Source organism: Corvus brachyrhynchos, unplaced genomic scaffold (assembly GCF_000691975.1).
Source record: "Corvus brachyrhynchos isolate BGI_N302 unplaced genomic scaffold, ASM69197v1 scaffold89, whole genome shotgun sequence".
NCBI classification, from domain to species: domain Eukaryota; kingdom Metazoa; phylum Chordata; class Aves; order Passeriformes; family Corvidae; genus Corvus; species Corvus brachyrhynchos.
In genome coordinates, this window is record NW_008246063.1 from 3100167 (window position 1) to 3120729 (window position 20563).

General features: G+C 38.3%; 1 protein-coding gene across 10 annotated transcripts in view; it reads left to right on the top strand.

Annotated features, from left to right (window-relative positions):
- The window catches only part of PTK2 (protein tyrosine kinase 2), a 179152-nt gene that overhangs the window by 121504 nt on the left and 37085 nt on the right, over nucleotides 1-20563 (top strand). For 4 of the 10 annotated variants that reach the window (XR_001865994.1, XR_001865995.1, XR_001865987.1 and 1 more), the window contains 6 exons: nucleotides 2399-2451; nucleotides 10938-11021; nucleotides 12172-12189; nucleotides 15859-15915; nucleotides 17275-17295; nucleotides 18342-18439. Coding sequence is in view for 1 of the 10 variants with exons in the window: in XM_017746659.1 (XP_017602148.1) it covers nucleotides 2399-2451; nucleotides 12172-12189; nucleotides 15859-15915; nucleotides 17275-17295; nucleotides 18342-18439 (247 nt within the window). In the remaining 9 variants the exon portion in view is untranslated. The remainder of the gene's footprint in view (nucleotides 1-2398; nucleotides 2452-10937; nucleotides 11022-12171; nucleotides 12190-15858; nucleotides 15916-17274; nucleotides 17296-18341; nucleotides 18440-20563) is intronic. The other 6 variants (XR_001865990.1, XM_017746659.1, XR_001865989.1 and 3 more) reach the window with 5 other exon arrangements.

Here is a 20563-nt window from a genome sequence, read left to right on the forward strand (position 1 = left end):
TAAAAAAATTGTTTTGAAAAATAGTGATGCTTTCAGAACTTTCTGCATGTGTCTAACTTTTATTGTTGCTTTTGGATTCCAGGACAAATAGCAGGTAGGGCATAAAAGCCTCACAGCAGTGTTAAACTACAGGGATACCAGAAAGAAAATCTGAGACAAAAAGTGCTTAATGCATCCATCATATTTGACAATAACAAAATCAGGATGTTTTGGAGAAGACTTGACTGAGATTCAGGCTATTTCTTTTGAGTCCATGAGTAAATTTAGTGTATAGGAGTGATGCTGAACAGTTTGTGAATTGTGGTTTCAATCTGTGAGTCAGTCTGTGGTCATCTTTTTCCTAATTATCCCCTTTTTGGCTTATGTGAAATACAGAAAGTACTCTTTTTGCTGCTATCATAAATCTGTCATGTGTCCTTCTTTTAATAAAACTTCCATAATGGGGCCAGTTGAAGTTGGGATATAGGTTCAGTGTAATAAAGAATAGCAGTTATTAAATATTCATATTGCATAGTAAATACCTCATTATTATTTTAAATATAGAAAAATTCTTCTCCAATAAAATTGTGGATGCCTAGAAAACACAATCCTATGTCAGGCAAACAGAGATGCATTTTTTTCCCTGGTTGGTTTTATGGTGATACTTTATTAAAGGTGTGCTGAGACGAGTTACCTGCATCTAATAATTCTTAAAAATTATGCTAAGACACCTCTCTGCATTTTTATTCTTCCCAGACTTAAAGGTAAATAAGAATAAATTTCTGATTTAGCTCTGATTCAGACAATTCCTTCTGTTGTTGGAGTTGTTGGTCTCTAATGTAGGCAAGCCTTTAATCCTTCCTGGTGATTGTCTACTCCCCTGGTGTCAGTGGCTGGGTCTCCATCCTCTCTGGAAGCTATCATGTTTGTCTCACCTTTCCATGGGCAGTTCCTTGTTGTGGCCTCCTAAACTCCAGTCTTTAAAGCAAGACACTTTTTGGATTTTTTTTTTCCTTTTTTTGTAATCTGACTGTTCTCAGTGGCCACATCCAAATTGAGTTTAGAGTCATACGTCAGCAGTGTCCTCCTGGAACTTTATCAGGTGCTGCCACCCCTGTCCAGTAGCACGAGGTAACTGCTGAAAGACCCAGTGACATTTAGTGGTTGATGGTGTTTTACCTCCTTGTTTTTATTTTGGGACACAGGGGCTGTGCCTGCTTTGACCCAGTCACCTCATTTCTTCCTTTATTTCTGAAGAAGTTCAGAACTATTTTTATTACTTTCTTAACTACTGGATGGAGCATGGAATACAGTTTGTTCCTGAATTAGTGATTACACACAGGTTCTGCTGCAGCCCTCACTATTAGGCAGCTTTCTCATGCTGTAGAAAGAGAGAAGTTAAAATTCAGGGAAGAAAAGTTGAGGCTGGAAGCAGTAAAATCAGTAAATTTAGTGTGCACTCAAGAAGCAGGAAGACTTCTATTTACTTAAATAGGCACAAGTGAGAAACACAGAATAACATTCTAATTACATAAAGCTTAACCCTTACTTATTTGTAAGGATTTCTGGGGTAAAATAAAGTTTGAAGGAAAAGCTTCTTCTCATTTTTGAGCAGTTTACCAAAACTAAATTTGTGCACTTGAGTCTGTTTAAGAAGAGCACCACACGTGCTCTGAGTCTGGCAGCAGAGCTTTTATCAAATACACAAAACTACCAACCAACAGCATCTTGCATCTGGGAAGATTTGCCTTTGACAGATGAAATTCCTGATTTCTGAAGGCATGAAGTGCAGTGCTCTATTGACCATTGAAAATTTTGGTTATATATGTAAGTGATGAAAAATTGAGACTTCGTTAGAATTTCCTTTTGCACATTTATGTGTCATATAACATATACATAACATATACATAACATAATGAACATTTATACATAATGCGCAATACATTTACACATAATGAACAATATATAATATAGACATGACATAGTGAACTTTAAAACATAGCTACATGTAAATGCAATTGGTTTTCTTTATTTAGCTGACATTCAAATTAATTCAAAATAGTCCAGGATAAGTAATCTTACAGACAGAAACTCAATTCACACTCTGTTTCCCACGGATCACACAGAAAGTAGAAGCACAGTCAGATTGCACACATCTTGAAAGTGTGCAGTTTAGGTTTTGTGTTTTCCTTCAAATTCACTTGGTTTCTGTGAACCATGCTAATTAAAAACCGCTCTGGCTCCCCCAGACGGGATGAAGTGGTAGATTCCTCTCTGCCTTCTCTCCCCCTCTCATCCTGTGGCTGGGGGAGGTGGCTCAGCCCTGCTAATTACAGTAGGTGCCTGTTGGGATGAATTCCCAGTGTTAGTGCCTGTGAAGAATGTACAGCATTCAGCGCTTCCAACCTCTGTTTTCCAGGCTGGCCAACAATGAGAAGCAAGGAGTGAGGTCTCACACAGTCTCTGTGTCAGGTAAGGCTCATCCAAACTCAGGACCTGAGTTCAGTTCTGGAGCTGGCAGATGTGCAGGCAGCTTTTCCACTCACTGCTGCTCCAGGGCTACTGACTGCTCCAAACTGGAGCTGTGCTGCCTTCGTAGAGCAGTTTCTAAAGAGAAACTTTTATGCAACAGCCACATCTGTGCAGTTACTTCAAAGCCAGGCTGCTTGTCAGTATTTCCACTTAACTTTGTGATGAAGTAGAATGTCGTCGGCTAGAAGTGAAATTACCTGAGTATGTGCTAATTGTGAAGGAGCAGCTTTGAAAAGGGAAAATATGCAATTAAATATTAATCGTTGCTTTACAGAAAGGAGAAACTTAATAGCTGTTTTTCTGTAGCTGTTTAGATAAAAGCATTTAAGTTTTGCTATTGAAAATGACAAGTTAATTGAAGGATGGGTATGTGAGGTAATACGTGTTATTTCTGTACCTTATAGGCTTCTAAGATTTCTCTAAGTTACTGTGGGGTTTTTTTTATGCTTGAGGGAGAACATTTTTCTGTTACAGAATCTTAAATAATTTTGAAGGATTGATTCAGTGTCTTAGTAGGAAACTGTATTTCTAAATGGGTATACAAGGGGTATATAAGGGGACTTTAATGCAAAAATGTTTCTATATTATGATCTATTCCTATAGGTTTCTAGTATTTGGCCACAAACTTGAGGAACCAATACTGTGACTCAGTGGATTTCCCACCCCTGACTTAGAGGGAGGCTTCAGCCCCACTTTAACATTTACATGTGCACTTAGTGGCAAACACTCAAAGCCCCAACACATTTCATACAATAAGGAGGAAAGACATGTAGACATTTGACTAATTTCCTGCTTCTCAGATTCCCTTTCCCACCCTTACCCACTTTTAAAAGGTGTTTCAGATTGACTCCTTGGCATAGGAAGCTCAAGTAAACAGACATGGCAAGAAAATAGGTGAGAAGGTCTGGAGTTAAAATGAGGATAAAGCTGTAGTGGGGTCATAGAGCTTCACCAGTTACTGTGGCCTCTTGGAGTCAAATAGCAGCTCTTCTTCCTTCAGTGCCTGTCAAGCAAGTATGGTAAATCAGGTAGATAAGAATAAAGCATGGGCAGCATGTTCTCTTTTGATTCTTATATATGTGGCTCATTTTAGCTGTTAAAAATGTGGAAATTTCTGAAGTGATTAACACTGTGCTTTTAATTATTCCACTCACCCTCAAAAAGGCTGATCTTCAGGATGAAAACATCATACTGTCTGCAGCCTCAAATTTTCACTCCTTCAGTTTTTCTGAGAATGCTGATAATACTTCTAATAATAAAACCAGTAATAAATGCTGACTTCACAATCGTTTCTTGTTGTCACTCTGACTTTACAAATTTAGGTATCTTCTGCTGATGTTCTCTGGCATTTCAGAGCACAAACACTTCTCTTTCAAAGCAGAATTTTGAAATTAGTATAGGGAAATCAGTTAGAATACCCCAGCTCTGGCATTCAGGGCATCACATGAAGGTGGACGAGGGGGAAATGAGAGCTTTGCTGTAGCACCACAGAAGAAGCAGAAGTTGCAGTGCTGGAGGTGAGCTGGTTGGTCAGGTGAATGTCAGGGACACTGAGCTGCAAAGCTGGCTCCTGTTAGCAGTGCAGTAAAATTAAACCAGAAAATATCATTCTCATTCTTGCCAATATCAAAATCAGAACCAATTAGGTATTAATTCTTGTGTTGTAGAAATGTTTTATATCTTTCCACAATAAAATTACTGTGCTTGATGCTTGTTTTTATACCATGTTACAAACCACTGGAAACACTAATAATGCTGGAATGGTTCAAACCAGTGCATTTAATATTCAATCTCAAGGGTTTGTTCTTTTTGTAATATAATGACAAAGAACATAAATACCTTTTTTGTTGTTGGGTTTTTTCCCCTCAAATTTATTTGAAATACATGGAGTATGTCATTGTATTAAATTTAAACCAGAGGCAGATTGCTGAGATTAACTCACATGACAGGGGTTATTCTCAGGAGCTGCTTTCTCTAAGAATCTCTTGAATCCCCAGAGGAACCAGTTTGCTATAAATGAAGTAATACTTGATGTAGATGTGGAGAAGTGTCACTCCTGTTGTCAGATGGAACTGATCCATCAGTGTGGAACAAGGGAGGCACCAGCTGTGCACGGTGCTCAGCTCAGCCCAGTCCCAGGTCAGCAGAGCCTGACAGCAGCCAGGGCAGAGCCAGCCGTGGGGGTGCTGCCGTGGGGTGCAAAACAGGAGCTTTTCTCTGGTGACATTGCAGTGGCTCAGAGCCAAAGGTTTCAGATAAGATGAGCTTTTGTAACTCTCTGACATCTGTTAACTGCTCCATGCCTTCGATGGTTTAAATCGTAAATTAATTCTGCTGTTTGATTTCACTGACATCACTCCCCTTTGTTTAGACCTCTCCTGATGCTGAAGATAAATAGCAAAAATCTAAAATAAAGATTCAGCAAAAAAATTAAGAAGTCAGGTATATTTATAGTATTAACACACTTAGTTCGAAAGGGAAGTTTTACAGTGAGTTCCTCGCCACAGTTTGGGGAAACCAGCAATATCCAAACCCAGTGTAAAACATGATTTATTGGTCTGAAAGTTCAGGTATTTGTCTGAAGCTTTGCAGGTTTAAAAAGGAACCTGTTAGTGAAAGACACCTTGTCTTTTTGTAATATTTATTAACATACCTTGGAATATTTCTTGTCTAGCGAAGTAAAAACTTGGGCTTTTCCAAGTGCTCCAATATTCCAAAGCACACAATGATAGAAGGTTTGTAAATCCTCTTGATTTTTTTTTTTCCCTCCTCTAAATAAAGGCCTTTTCAAACTAGTGAAGGATGAAGTTGGTTTCAGGAATCCAAAGCAGCAAATTTCTGGATCTGGGAATCTGTGTGTCACCGAACCAGGTTTCACCACACACCTTCTGCTGCTTCTGTTTCTTCTGATGTTGTCTACCTTGCTTCCTCAAATTCTCTGTTCCTGCGGTGGACACTGTGTGCATCTGAGATGCCTGCCAGATTTCCCCTCTTTTTAAAAGCATATTTGTGTGGGTATAACATTATAAGTAACTACAAATAAGCTAAATTAAATTAGTTGGATTTTAGATTTTTTTGGTAGTCATCTGATGTTTTGGCTGAAGCTGCTGTGATTCACCAGAAACAATGTTTTTAGCTAATAAGTAATTGCAGCTTTTACCTCCTTCTCCCTCTGCATCTGTCTTAACATTAAAAAAGAGTTCTTTGTACTGACCCATGAGTGTACACTCAGGAAATGGTAAGGCTAAACGATTTGCTCTGTGCAAATAGTATATCAAATGTGTAAAAAGCAGCACACCAGTTAACTGTAATTTTATTGACTGTATTTCCACTGTTTGGCTTGGAGACACCTTATTAAAATGCTCTGCTCTAGTCTAAAGGAACTTACTTTGGCCAGCAGTTTGTTTTTAAATAGCAAACATTAACCTTGGTAAGGTGATCTTATATTTCCAGATACACATATTTCCAAAAATAATAACTTACCCGGTCAATTATATATTACAAAAAGTTCTTCATAAAATGAAATCAGTACAGCAGTAGCTGCTTTCTCTCTTTTTACATAAATTCCTTCTGACACAGTTCTTTGGTTTCTTCTGCCCCTTCTGTGCTTATGTAAATATGACTAGGAAGAATAAATATGTTTTTGCATCCCTTGGCTAATCGCTGTGCCTCCTTTGCCCTAGAGAATTAATGAATTTTTTTAATCCTAGCTCAAATGCTACTTTCCATGCAGTGCCACAGAATATGACATTTCAGGCCCGTGTGTTTCAGTGAGCACTGAACAAGCAGAGTATTGAACAAGTCTTGGCAGGTTCGTAGCAGTGCTGGGTTGATGGTTGGACTCAATGATCTTAAGGGTCTATTTCAGCCTAAAGGCTCCTGTGATTCTAAGCAGCCCCTCCTGGCATTTGGATATTCAGGTACTGTTATAAAATGATGTTTTTGTGGGGCGGGAGCTGTGAGTGGGAAGGTGGCAGGAAGGGAGAGATCAGCTCAGTAGCCAGCACAAGGAATGTGTCTGAAGGGGCTTTTAGGATGTGCCACAGGGTTAGTCCTGGTTAAAGCAGGTGCTGATTTTACAACTTTAGTATGGGCTTATTTGGTGAAGGAAATTAAAAGGTCTCTGAAAATATGGTCCCTGTTTCAGCTGATAAAGCAAAGTGTTCAAGGCACCTGAGTAGCAAACCCCAGGACACATACCTTGAAGAGGGAACTAGGTGTATTAAAGAGAAACTGGGTTGTTATTCTGTTGCCCAGCTGGTGCAGCTGCTGTGACTAACATAAGCAACATTTTAAACTCAAAGGGGCATAGCTCTAAGTGCATCATGAAATGATGGTAGGAGTTTCTAACAATTCTAGTTGTGCCATTGCCTCTCTATCCTATGGTTAAGATATATTCAGTAACATGCCCCATGAAGGAGAAATTTGATCTCTTGGAACAAGTTTCTGTATAGGAGCTGAAGGATTTTAATATCCTGAAAGAGGGGCTTCTCATCAAATGTCCAGGTTCTGCTTTAAAATCACAAATTTGTAACATTATATTGTTGCACTTAAATTACACTGTGATTAACTCCTGATCATGGCAGTGAAGTGAGAGTTCTTCTCTAAGGTGCTGCTTAGGAGCAGATCCTGTTTGAAGGAGCTGCCAGTTTAGTAATGCCATTCAGCTGAAATTTCAGTTTGAATGGAAAAAAACCCCTGTTTTGAAGGAGGTAAGCCTGATTTAAGTGAGATTTTATCATGCAGAAAAAAACCTCTGTGGTATAGTTTGCGAGTAAAAGAGATTTTCAGGAGGTTTCCTGTAAAGCAGAAGCCAAATGTGAAAACACAACAAACAGGAGAGGGAAAAAAAAAAAAATCTGTTCATCTGATGTCAGTGTTACACCACTTCAAAGTGCTCTGAATGAAGGAGATGTTGGCATGTGAAAGGACCTGTCTGTCCCAGGGTGAGGCTGATCAGCAGCAAAGCTGTGAGCAGGGTGGAAAGACAAATACAATTTTATTGAATCATTTCTGCTTGCAGAGCACAGTGCAAGCTCTGTGTCGTGATTCCTGTGCTCCAGATGAAGGTCTGCCCTGTGCCCAGGTCTAAAAGAGTTTCTTGTGTAGGACTTCTATTACTTAGTTCCTTTTGAGTTAGTTGGTGTGGAAAAAAAGTGTCCTTTGCTTGAGGTTGAAAAATTGGCAGTTTTTTAATGTCCGTTTTCTCAAGACACTCTAAAAGCTGAGAAGTGTAAGTAAATTTTTAGATGAAAAAATGTATCTTGAACACTTAGGACTGTGTCACAGCTCAGCTGTGTTGTACTCCACAGCTCACTTCTGAAAAGAAAGACTGAGAGTCTTGCCATAAATTACATAGTTACAAATTCAAATTAAGTAGTTATTAAGTAATTTGAGGAATATAAAGACTTTGTTAGAGCTGTAGCTCTGCCATATGGTCCCAGCACTGGGAGACATTCAAGCTTAAGGTTTACTGCAGATTAATTTTACAAACCTTGAGCAAGTCATTAGTCTCCAGGTTCATGGAGGAGGGAGTTGCTTCTTAACTCACCCAGCTATTTCACTGATTAATATGATAATACAGTTGAAAATGCCCTTAATGCTAATAAATTGCAGTATTTCAAATTCCCATGACAGTTGAATAGACTGGTGCTGTTACTTTTTTCTATTTTATTCTGACTAAAAGGCTTCTTTTCATGCTTAAAAAGACCAGAATGAATTGTGGTAACATTCCAAAGAGATTTCTTCCATATCGGTGTACAGGAAGTTCCTGCATTGATTCCATCAGCCTGTGGTGCTGGTTAAGGAGTTCTTACTCTCCTGTGCTCCTCATTTGTGAGCCTCTCATTGCATTTGAGCAGACACTTCTGCTTTGCAAAGAGTGGCAGTGTAGTATGGCTGGAGAAATGTTCCATGCAGGTTTGGGGGTTTGTTGTTTGTGTAGAAACATATTTGATGTGACAACCCCATAGTGCTCATTTTAGTTCAAAAGCTCAAAAATTAATAGATTTATTCTTTCTGCAGGTTTTTTTTCCAGAGTTTTTCCTTAGACTGGTTTAAGAATGTACAACCAAAGTAGAATGGGATATTATCAGGTTCAGCCTTCCAGTATTTGCTATCAGCTCATACAAGGAGCTCCAGTAGTAACTGTCCTGTAAACAAAGGGCAGTAAAAGCCTGGTTTCTTTCTTTCTAACATAGTTACTGCATAGCAAGTGATTTTTGCCTTATTTTTGCCTTTTTTTTTTTTTTAACACAATAATTTTAGTGAATACTGAGTAGAAGAACTAAATAAGTAAAGAAGTCCTGTGCAGTTTTCAGCAGCATTCTTGAGCACCAGTGATGTCCCAGCTGGAAGCTGGTGAGGAATGGTGGAAATCCTTCTTAGTAGTATTCATTTCATTAAGGTATTTTCTAGACTTCTGGGAAAGTGATGGAGCTTCTGTTTTTAAAAATTTAAAATCAACTCATTCAAATCAACTTTCTTCTGTAGCTAGACTTGCAGATGTGGTAAGTTTAAGACATCTTCATTTAAAGCATCTTCCATTCAGTGTGACAAAATAGTTGAACAAACTTCAGACAGTAAATCATAAAGGCAGAGTTTGAAAGGCAAGGGAAGAGTAAGACCATCACATCACAGGGCATCAGGGCATGCACATGAGGAATTAAAAACACCTTTGCCTTTGCAGTGTTCCCTTCATTTGAAATAGGTTAGTCAGGTTTCAGCAGCTTCTGCCAGCCACCTATCAGTGTGAGGGTGAGCAGCATTTCAGCACTTCAGGCTTAAATTAGCTCTGTAGCCTGAGCAGGCAGGTCAGGAGTTGAAACATCTCTTTCCTTTTAGATGGCTTGCAGTGACTCTATACCTGTTCTTCTGTTTCAGTACAGAGTGTTGGGTTCCCTCATTCTCATGTCAACACCTTTTCAGTAGTTACTTAAACTAGGTGCAGTATTTTTTCCTTTTCTTTCGTAGTATATCGGAAGCTTTTTTTGAGTGTTACTTGAGGCTTGTGCTAGAATGACAGTGCTGAAAATTGTCTGTCGTGATGTTAGGAAGAGAAGTCCCTTTGGGAGTATCAAGGGGGAGAACTGAGACTGTTCCCCCTTAAATTGTCTTAAACCAAGACAAATGGAAGTACTGATACACTGAGTCAAGCATTTTGCCCTCTCCTTGCACCTCTTTCAGTTTTTAACACTGAATCTGATTAATGTTCTGTCTTTCTTTCTGATATGAGCATTTTCCCACTAGATTAATGAATCCTGTTTGCTCCATCACCCAGCAGTTTTTATGATGTTTTTGTTGGTTGTTGAAGTTTTTTTTATTAAAATGTAATTCTCCTTTTCTACCTTTCCTGCGCTCTTCCCGCCACTGACTGGTTCACTGTCCCAGTAGCTGCTGCTGTGGTACTGGGCTTCTCTTTTAACACCTGAACCCCCAGCCTGTGTAACTCCAAGTGGCTGGACCTCACTCTTGAGTTTTGGCTGTGAAGAGCTACCAGCAGCAGGAAACAGGTTTTTTATTTAATTGGCTTTTTAAACCACTTCTCACATTCCCTTAGAGAGAGGAAAAAGGGGGAAGCAGAGAGGAGCAAACAGGTAACAAGAGAAATAAAAGGAGCAGGTATCCTGAGGTGCTGAGTGTCATCTTGTGTCCTTTCTCACCTCATGGAATCAGTTGTGGCTTCTTTGTATTTTTTCCTACTCCGCTATTTCCCTCGTCCTGATAAGCGTTCCTGATAAGCACTTTGCTAAAAAATGCAGTGGGGTGACTGGGAAAGGGGGCAGTGAGGACAGTGCTGTGGGGTGTTCACCCAGAGATCCTTGCAGAGCTAGAACATCCATTGGCAAGGCAGGTCTGCACTGGAAATAAGACACCAGTGGCAGATTTGAGATCATAAAATCTGTCAGTGCTGTATTTCAGGAGATAGAGAAACCATGTTTTTTCTTGTTCTGTGTAACCCTGCTATGTGAAATACTTCCTTTGTGTTGTTTTAAGGGTTCAGATAGTCAATACATACATGTTTAAGTCCGGTGGCTGCCACTTGAACTGGAATATAGCTGTAACACCATCTGACAGAATTTAGATGGGAACCTTGGAAAAGCAGGTTGCATTTCTGGGGTAGACAATATTCTTTGTGTTGTTGATGAATGGTCTTCATAGTTGACAAAAGCTGACTTTTTAATGGGTTCTAGTCTCACTTTTAAAAACTGAAATATGAGTTACTGTAGAAAGGAATTTGAAGGAAAATACCAAAAATGCTTTAGAGTTTCAGCAACCTTCGTATTTTCATTTGGGTATACAGAATTGTAATGTAAACCTTTATGTTCGTTCGTTGTAGATGTTCTCTTCAGTCTCTTCTCTTTTATTTCCAAATAATTTGTTTCTGTTTTTTTTTTTCTCTTTCCTTTTCTTGCCTCTTTGTAAAGGAGTCAATCACTGTCAGCATAAAGTAAAGAAAGCTAGACGCTTTCTGCCTTTCGTCTTCTGTGCCCATGAGTCGCCGCCCAAGGGTACTGCTCTGCTCTTTGTCTAGGCTGCCTTATTAACCCAAAAGCTGGATATACTAACTCAGTTACTGTTTGTAAACTACTTTAGCCTCCGGTAAACAGAGTTCCAAGAATAATTTCCTTATGTTTTCCTCCTGTTGGATTGGATTTGTGTGCAGCATCACCAGCTTGCTGGTCCCCGTTTTTATGGGGAACTTGTTTTCGAGCATCATATGCTACAATGACAAATATAATAAATTATTTTCTTTGTTTAGTTAGGCAGCCCTTGTCTGCTGTCTTTTTTTTTGTTAATATATTTTGACTTCATTCTTGGACCCCTGATACAGCATGCTTATGGATGAAACAGAATAGCAACAATAAGCATCAGCTGAGATCACTTTGAACTAAACACAGAATACAGTGATGCTTTTGGCTGCGTACTGGTCCAACCCTGGTCTGGACCAGTTTGGCTTTATTAGGGGTAAGAAGAACTTCCTATTATCTATAAAATCTGTCTAAAATACTTGCCTTAGCTTGTGCTGTGGAGTTTGGTGTGCAGTAGGGCTGCTGCAGTACACGTGGAATCCAGTGTTTGTTTGAAATCTTGTAGATTTGCTCCCTTTCCCATAGTTTAAATTTCAGCCTTGTACAACTGCACAATGCTCTATGTCATTAAAACTTAGGTGGTTCCATTTCTTACTCATGTCTTGGTGATGTCTCAGGAGTGCATTTCTTCTGGGAGGGTCAACACCAACTCTGCTTATCCAAAGTCCTCAGTCTATGTGCAGAGTCAAGTTCAGCCAACTCATACGGCTGTAGGAGAACTGCTTTAAAGTATTGAATAAACCTAGAAATTGACTTTTCTTAGCAATGCATTAAAATAACTAGTTCCAGTTCCAAATTTAATTTTTGGGTACCTTTGTGTTTGAGAGTCATTAACTCTGTTTCATCATAAAAGCTTCTTAGAGTGTATCTCTGTCCCTTGGGTTTTAGGTGAGAAGTCTTAAATTCTGCTACTTTTCTGGTTTCTCTTGAGTCAGGTATATAAGATAACTACAGTCTGAATACTTTTGGATTACTCATGAATTTAATAGTGTATTTTCCCCTCCCCTTCTCTGTCCCCTCTCTCTCCCCCTCTTTTTTCTCTCTCCTTGCATGCCACCTGGATCTGCAGATGAAATTAGTGGGGACGGTAATATGTTTTCTAGTCTGTGTGTTACTAACGTGCAATATGCAACTCTTATCTCCATATACCACTTAATGCACTTTTCAGTAATACATTTTATACAGCTTTTAATGTTAAAAAGTGGTCTGCTTTGGGTATTAGATGATAAATACTGTACTTTACAGGCTGTGCAACTAATGCTTTCTGCTAAGCTGGAATTGGAAAAGGAAAAATTCTATTTCAAACACACAAGGATGTGGTGGTGCATGTGTTTGCAATGAGACTTGTGGCATGATGCAAAGGTTTAGAGGTTTGCAAGAGTGTCCAGTTTGATTGAAATGGTTATATCATCATTAATTCGGTCAGTTGGTGAGATCAGTGGATGTAACACCTGAGAAATGAGTCTACTGAGTAATGCTTTAAAGGCATCAAAGTGCTCCTTGCATTAAAAGAATCTGTACAAGATAGATTAATGCAGATAGAATACATGAATATGAACCAGGTTTCAGCTATTCAAACTAATTATTTTAAAGACAGATTTTAATGTTTGGGGTTAAAAAAACTTTGAAACTTACTACAGAATATTTGACTGCTGCAGGCTTTGTAAGTCTTTTTTCCTCTGAAATCAAGTTGGGTTTTGTTTTTATAAAAGAGATTTTTAGCTATTTTTCTAAAGGATTCCATCTGATGTTGGGAAAGAATCAAACTGCTGCTACTGATAGCATATGTATCTTTATTCTTCTAAGTAGGAGGCACTAAAAGGGCATAAAAGCAATATGCAAAAGAGGGCGATAAGAGGAAATAGAGATCACGTCTTGTGACCTTCCTTTCAGTAAAATATGAAGGGGGTATATTAACTTTTCATCTCCTTTCCTTCAGATATAAACTAAATATTAAACCACACAGTTTCCTTTCTTTTCTTAAACATCAAAAGGACATTTTTTGTGTCATAAATTTAAAAATTTTATTTCAGATACTACCCCTACATAGCTTTTTATTGGAACTTACCTTCTTTTATAAATTACAAGCTTCGATAAATAGGAAAAATGATAAAAAAGGGAAGTTCAAAAGTGTGGTTACGGTCATGGATTAGCTATTATGGGTTTAATAGCCTAGGATGTTTCTCCCTACAGTTCAATAAATGCATTCAGACTTAGTAAAGCTCAAATTGGCTCATTCATGTGTGTGACCACCAGTACCTTTTCCTGAAAGCAACTGTTCATTTTGCCATCTCCAAGAATCATAACAAGTGATGGTGCTGGGTTTAAAAATCCAGGAGGACAGCAATGATGAGCCCTGTTGTTAAATCTGAGTTTTTCTAGACTTGCCAAGGACATCTGGAATTGCTGCTTCGTTGGGAGTTTTCAGCTGTTGGGAGTGCTGTAACACATCCTCCTTTGTGGAGCAGCCTGGAGAGCCTTGCCCAGCTCAGTTTTGCTTTAGGCTCCATGTAGGTTCTGGAGTTATCTCTAAGCAGACACAGTTCTGGATTTAGGAGAACTGGTTAGAGTCTCAGTCTATGATTAATCCTGGGCTCAAGCCCCTCTGTGAGGGAGGTCAATTCTCTTTAATTCAGAACACTTTGAGTCTATCAGTGTGGATGCCTTGACTGAATTTTCCTCTAATTCCCAGACACAATGCCAGATATATAAATGAATTAATTTTTTATATATTCCTCTCCAGAGTGCTAAATGTGGAACAAGAAATATTTGTGTAGTGAATTGTGTACATTTAATTTATTTGGCTTGATTATGAAGACACTTCTGGTTTCATGATGGCTTTGGGCAATGTATCAAAACCATGTAAAGTGCTCTGTGCTGTTCTGAGAATGCTTTTAGTATGAATTAACTCATTAATTTGAAACAGAGAGATGAACAAGCCCTGCCATTGATCACATTCTGAAAGCACTGTTCTGTAACCTACTGTGACAAGCGTGCGGGTTTTTTTAAGTGGCACCAGTTCTGGTTTCCAAACTTTGAAAATTTTTCTTAAGTATGCTTAAAATAGCTTTCATCCAGCCCATTTTTCAACATAGATAAAGAACTTTCTGATACTCTCAACAAAATCCTATCACAATATTAGAAGGAAGTAGAGTGATTTATCCCCATCATGTTGGGGATTTTTTTTTAAAGCTTATTTTTACAAAAAACATTAGTTTATAATATAGGGAAGAAAATATAATACCAAGAAAGAGATAAGTGCCTCTGGAGCGTGCTGCCTGTTCGGAATTGTGCACTGTCTTTATAATTTACTGCATTTTTGTTAGGTGACTTGTGTTTTGCTATGTCCCAAATAGAAATTGCTGAGCAAAAATTTAACTAACATGAAATTTCCCAGTTCTGCTTTTACAACACCTGGCATATTCCTACAGGAGTTCAAAAGAAAAACCAGCTTTAATTTTATTTAAGTAGTGAAAAACTAGGATCATAAAATTGCACTAACTCCCTGAAGTGTGTTGAACTTCAAAGGTTATAGGCAGCCTGTAGTTTCCTGATCACTGAATATTCAGTTTGCCTGAAAACTGAGCCTCTTGCTTATCTGTGTGTGTAGTGTTGATGAGCCTTGCTCTGGTGTCAGGGTTGGCTTGAGCTGAGGGACCATCCCATCCTTTTTCCCACTCACTGTAACTTTGTCCCAGTCCAAGCCATGGCTCTAGAAACGATGCCAGGGAGCTGTAGGGATGTATCCATATGCTCCAGGGCAGATGGGGGAAAAGGGGGAGGAAATAATGGCTTCCAGAGGCTTTCCAGTGTGTGATCACCTGAAACCAACCACGAAAACTAGGGTTGAAATTACTCAGTTTTGAGAACTTCTCTTTGCATTTGAAGTTGGTGAGTAGAATTTGACAGCCTTGAAGTAAAATTGAACCCACTGTTGTGGACTGGCTTTAAAACCCCTGGAGGAATTGATCTGACCTTTAGGAAATGACCTGCACACACACTGGAAGTTCTTTAGGGCAAGAACCTTCTGATGTGACTTGACACCATTTAAACCATTTTGAGAACAGATGATGTAAAAGTTGCAAGTTTTAAACAGAGGAAGAAGTGCACTGTCATTTTTCTGATAATTTTGGGAAGTTGTTTCCAAAACTTGTCCATGAAATCTTGATTCTTGACAGCAAAACTAGTGGTGAATCTCCACTAAACAAGTAAAATTGCAAGACAAATGGTTGTGAGAGTGTGGCTTTAAAAGGTCTTTGTGCTCTAGAAGACTCTGGGGTAAATAACTCACCTGGCCATACTGACAGTAAGGGGATGCTGCCCTGGAACATCATTGGTGTCTTCTGCCTGTTTGATGTAAAAAATAGAAAACTGTTATTCACACTTTATTGAAGGTAAAGCAATTTAACTCATTAATAATTTTTTCTTCTTACTGCAATGGAATTCGCTGTTAGAAAGATTCTAAGTCAACAGTTTAGATGGGTCCCAATTGCAAAACTTGAACTTTTTTGAATACAAATGAATCTCCCTTCTCTTCTTTGTTGAGTGTATCTATGTGATGTAATAAAATTGGCGCTGAGATCATTATCATACCATGAATTATGCATGAGCAAGTTTTAGTCATGCTGTGTTAAATGTGACCCAGCAATGCTGAACTTGGGGGTTGGGACATATCAGCCTTGATAAATTGGAGATGTTGTTCTGGAGAATTGTTTTCATCTGCTTTTCCCAAAACTCTTCAATTCCTCCTTTGCAGAGACTGATGACTATGCAGAGATTATAGATGAAGAAGACACTTACACAATGCCCTCAAGTAAGTGCTGTGGTTAACTTGGGAACTTTCCTATCCAAAAGCTTCCTTGGTTTAGCAGGGACTGAAATATTTCAGCCTTATTTAATAAATGTGCAAACAAAATGTTCTGGTTTCCTGCTATCTGTGATTTCACAGTGAAATTCTTTTTTTATCACAAAATGTGGATTTTTTTTGATTGTGATGCTGAACATAACACTTAAAGATTGGATAAGATCTCTGTGATAAGAGCAAACAATGTGGCAAGCTCTGTGCATTGCTGTTTGGCTGTATCTCACCTTGCTCTGTGACAGACATGGCACTCTCCAATTCCATGAGAGAGGAAAACTCAACTGTACCACATGCAATTTTGTTAAAGATGAAAGACTTGGGGAACAAAAACAAAAATTCAAAGTTCTGCTGAGTCTTCATCTTTGAAGTAAAAGCAGTGGTGCTGTAGCCACCACAAGGATTTTGTGTTACAGCCTGTCTGAATTGTGATACAATCCTAAACTGTCAAGGCCAGTTCATTTAACGTGAAAGTCCAATATTCTGATTTTAAAAGCTGCATCTGGGAAATTCCAGTTGCATTTGGGCAACCAAGGATTTCTCTGGAAGCAGACAATCCATTGATGCAGAATCCTGCCAAAACATTGGGTTTGGTCAGTGTGAGAGGGGGATGGTGCTGAGCTGGGGGCACGTTCTGCTGAGGGACCATGAACTTACACGGATTTCTGAGCTCACCATGGGGCAGAATGTTTCATGATCACTTCAGTGTTCACAGCATCGTTTCCACTACTGTGGAAAATCTTTGAAAAGCAAGAATATATGTTTTGAAAAACATATATATATTTGAACATCAGTATTTGAAAAGCAAGAATATATGTTTTCCAGAAATAAACAGAGCATTTTTACTGTCTTGCAGCTAAGTTACTATATGATTCTATTAGCATCATTTCAGGATCAAAACATACTGTGATAAATTACATCCTTTATTTTGGTTAACAGATTCACTTTATGTAATTTATTCCCCCCCCCCCATCTTTTTATTTAAATTCTCATGGAAGTAATTACTTGTGGGCCCAGCCCTGGATGTGCTGAACACTTGAATATGGCTTCAATGCAAAACCCATGAGATGGGCTGTGGAGGGAAATTTCATTAAATGCTTTGCTGGATTGAAGGGGACTCAAGTGTTCAGCCCCCAAAGGACTGAGTCAGTAAAGATCACAAGAACAGACCTCTGACTTTTGCTAATGTAAACTTAAAATTGCATCAGTATATTTCTTCTTTTTTTTTTTTAATGTTAAAAATGTTTGTCCTGTTTTGATTTTAAGAAGCTCTGTCTAAGTAAGCATTTGATTTTTCTCTTAATTGCACTGCAGAAAGCTATGGAATAGATGAAGGTAACAGGAGACCCTTTACCCATCCCTGTATGCTTGCAGTTTGGAATGATGTGGAATTTTTAAGCTTACTATTCACTTTCATTTAATAAACATTATTTATTTATAGTTAAACCAGTTAGCTTTGGGATTTTAAAGAGGAAAATGCAGTAATTAAAAAAAGAGATGAAAAAGGCATCACCTTGTTAGCCAGCTCTAGATAACATTACTTCTGTAGTGTTAATGATGTCAAAGTCAAGGTTATGAAGTGCTAAGCTGGTTGGTTATATTTTTTTATCTGAATGATACAAGTGGAGATGAAAACATATACTGTGCATGCTTTTCTGCTATTCCTGAAATATTTTTTCATGTCTGCTAGAAATTTAATTGCAAATGAAATCATTCAATTGCAATTGATTAAATGTTTTGCTGAAGTACTGAGCCATTTTTATCAGTAATATTCTCAGCCTGTTAAACCATGACATTAACAAAATTGCATAAGGCCACCAAACATCTCAATTCCACTTCAGTTGCACACTGGCAGAGGTGTAGTGCACTCAAAATTTCAGTCTTTCATTTTATTCTTATTTGCCATGCTCTTGTTCCTGTATTTTTTTTCTTGCAGTTACCTCTTTAAAAGTTCTCTGGGCTCTTTTGATGGTTCCAAAATCTAAAATACCACATGGTGGAGTTCTCTTAAACAGCCAAAGGGATGTGTGCTGAGGCTGTGTCTTTGGTGTTGCCCTGAACTGTTCGTGTGCTTTGTCTTTCACCAGCTGTAATTAAAAAGGATTTAATTACGTTAATTGCACTGAAATAAGTGCATAGTTAATTTAACAATGTTGATTTCACAGTTCCTTTCCCGTAGCTTTGGTTCAAACTTCTAAGAGGTTTGAGAGGTCTCCACTGTGTGTGTGCAGCATCTCTATAGGTTGGTGTGCAGCAAATGTTAATCTTAGTTATTCATATGTGAGACATTTGAGTGACTTACTTTGAGTTTTGTGTCTTGTGGATTATTTCCTTGCCCTTCAGCAAAAACTTAATATTTCGAGTCTGTTACATTCTTGTAGCCAGAGATTATGAAATTCAAAGGGAGAGGATTGAGCTGGGGCGCTGCATTGGGGAAGGACAGTTTGGAGATGTGCACCAAGGAGTTTACATGAGCCCGGTAAGCCTCACTTCTCAAATGAAAATAAGCAATAAAACTTTTCTAGGTTAAAAAAAAAAAAAAAAGTGTATTCCTTAGAGGTCTTGGTCTGAATCTTCCAGAATGAATAAAAAATTGCTCCAGCAATAATCTCACCATCTCTCTCACAACAAAGCCTAATAAAGTTCCTATGTTTTACTGAAATAAAATACAAAATAGTTGGACACTGATCCAGCAAAATCCCAGCGCACAAGAATCACCTCAGTCAAACCAGGGAGGTTGGCAGGACTTGTGTAATTTAGGATGGTGCTTATGAGTTTTTCTAGAAAGACTAAGATTTCAGTTTAAATAGATCAAAAAAGTTTGTGTAAAATGGTAAGAGAAAGCTGCAAAAAATAGTTAATTTCAACAAATTTCAAGGCTTACAATAAAACAAATACGTGATTGTAAAATGAAGATTTATTTCATGTTAGAAGAAATTGCTGGAGTTTTTGATACATTATATAGGAATTCTTGTAGACAATAATCTAATTCTAACTTCAGAAACAGCTGGTTAGAGTCCTGGGCTTGGTGGGTTAAATAAGTCTTCAAGGCAACATTTAAGTAAATAAGGGTAAATGTTCTGTTTCAGACAAGTTTGAAGTCTGGTCTGATACCCTTACTTAGAAAGCACATCTAATATACTTCGCATTGAGAGAGATTCTTATTTTTAATTTAATTCTGTCCAAGTTAACAGGAGTACCAAGGAGTAAAGTTTCACTCACTTGGGCCATGGTGGATAAATCTAGAGCACTGTAAAACTAATTAAAGACCCTTTTCTTAGGGACTGTTGCTTTGAAAATGTTGGCTGTCTCTATTATTTTTTGTGAATTGGAAAACAGATTTTACTCAGGCATCTGTTACGGTGGTATCCCCACTGTAACAGGCATCCTGTGCTGACATTTTTAAAGAACAGCCTGTTGATTTCTTTTATTAATAAAAGTTTACTACATTTAAGGCACTGGAATATGTGAAGGTGAAACAGAACAGTGATGTCATTAAATTTTAATGTTCTGGTCACAGAGTGTAACTTACACTCTGGGAAGAAATCTTACAATCAACGTAAGATTAGTTCCAGTAACATGGTAGTGCTTCCATGTATATGTTCAGCTTGAGTGCAAAGGTATAGGGGGTATTCCATGCCTCTTGTTCTGCTAGCTCAAAGCTGAATCTCAAAAATTCCAATTATCCCTGTTCATTGCACTTGTAAAGTCCTGATTCTAGTGACTGTGCAGCATCCACCTCTCCTGGCATGCTGCTTTCTCCCAGGTATTCCTGAAGGATCAGAGCCAGGCTGTAAGTGTAGGGTACTGAATGGGAAATGGGTGTATAGATACAGGATCCTATTGGTCAGCTGTAAGCAGTAAGATTGTCTTTAAAGGCTGATTAACTCTGGAATTAATCCCAAAGTATTATTTAAAGTACCATTTGCTGCTCAATACAGAAAGCGTGGCCAGTCTGATACATCCTCACTGGTTTGTGTCTTTATCCAAAACCAAAAGTAACAAAACCCCAGTATCAGGCCTTTTCCAACGTTTATTCTGCAAAATGTCTTTGCTGGTTGCAGACACTGAGATTCTTCCTTTTGCTCTTTTTGGTTAAAGGATATTTCAAAAATTTGATGTGTAACACCAGGATAGGGATGGGTCTGGCAGGCATCCAGAGGTCTCATCCCCAGGCTGATTGTTCAATCCTGGTTTCACAAGGGAGTAAAATAATGATTTGCCGTCAGTTTTTTAAGTTAGTTTATGGGCATTTGATGTGTGAGAAAAGGATTTAATCCATGTTTTCCTGCAAAGTCAACTTGAAGATCTCTTTTGTGAGCAACTTTGAAAATAAGACATGTAGCCTGCAAAATATAAATACTATTCTAATTCTGGTAATGTTTGTCTGTAAATAGATTTAAAACAGAGCAAGCATGAGCAGGCATAGAACATAACTCTGAATCTTCATCTTCTACTGGCCTTAAAAATTGGATGAGGGTATTGAACAAGCCCATACCTATTGCAGAAGCTTGGTTTTAAAACACTTCAGCTGCTCTCAACCCATCAAGAACTTCTCATTTTTCAGTATGCGGAGGGTGAGAAATAAGATGGGAAAGTCCAT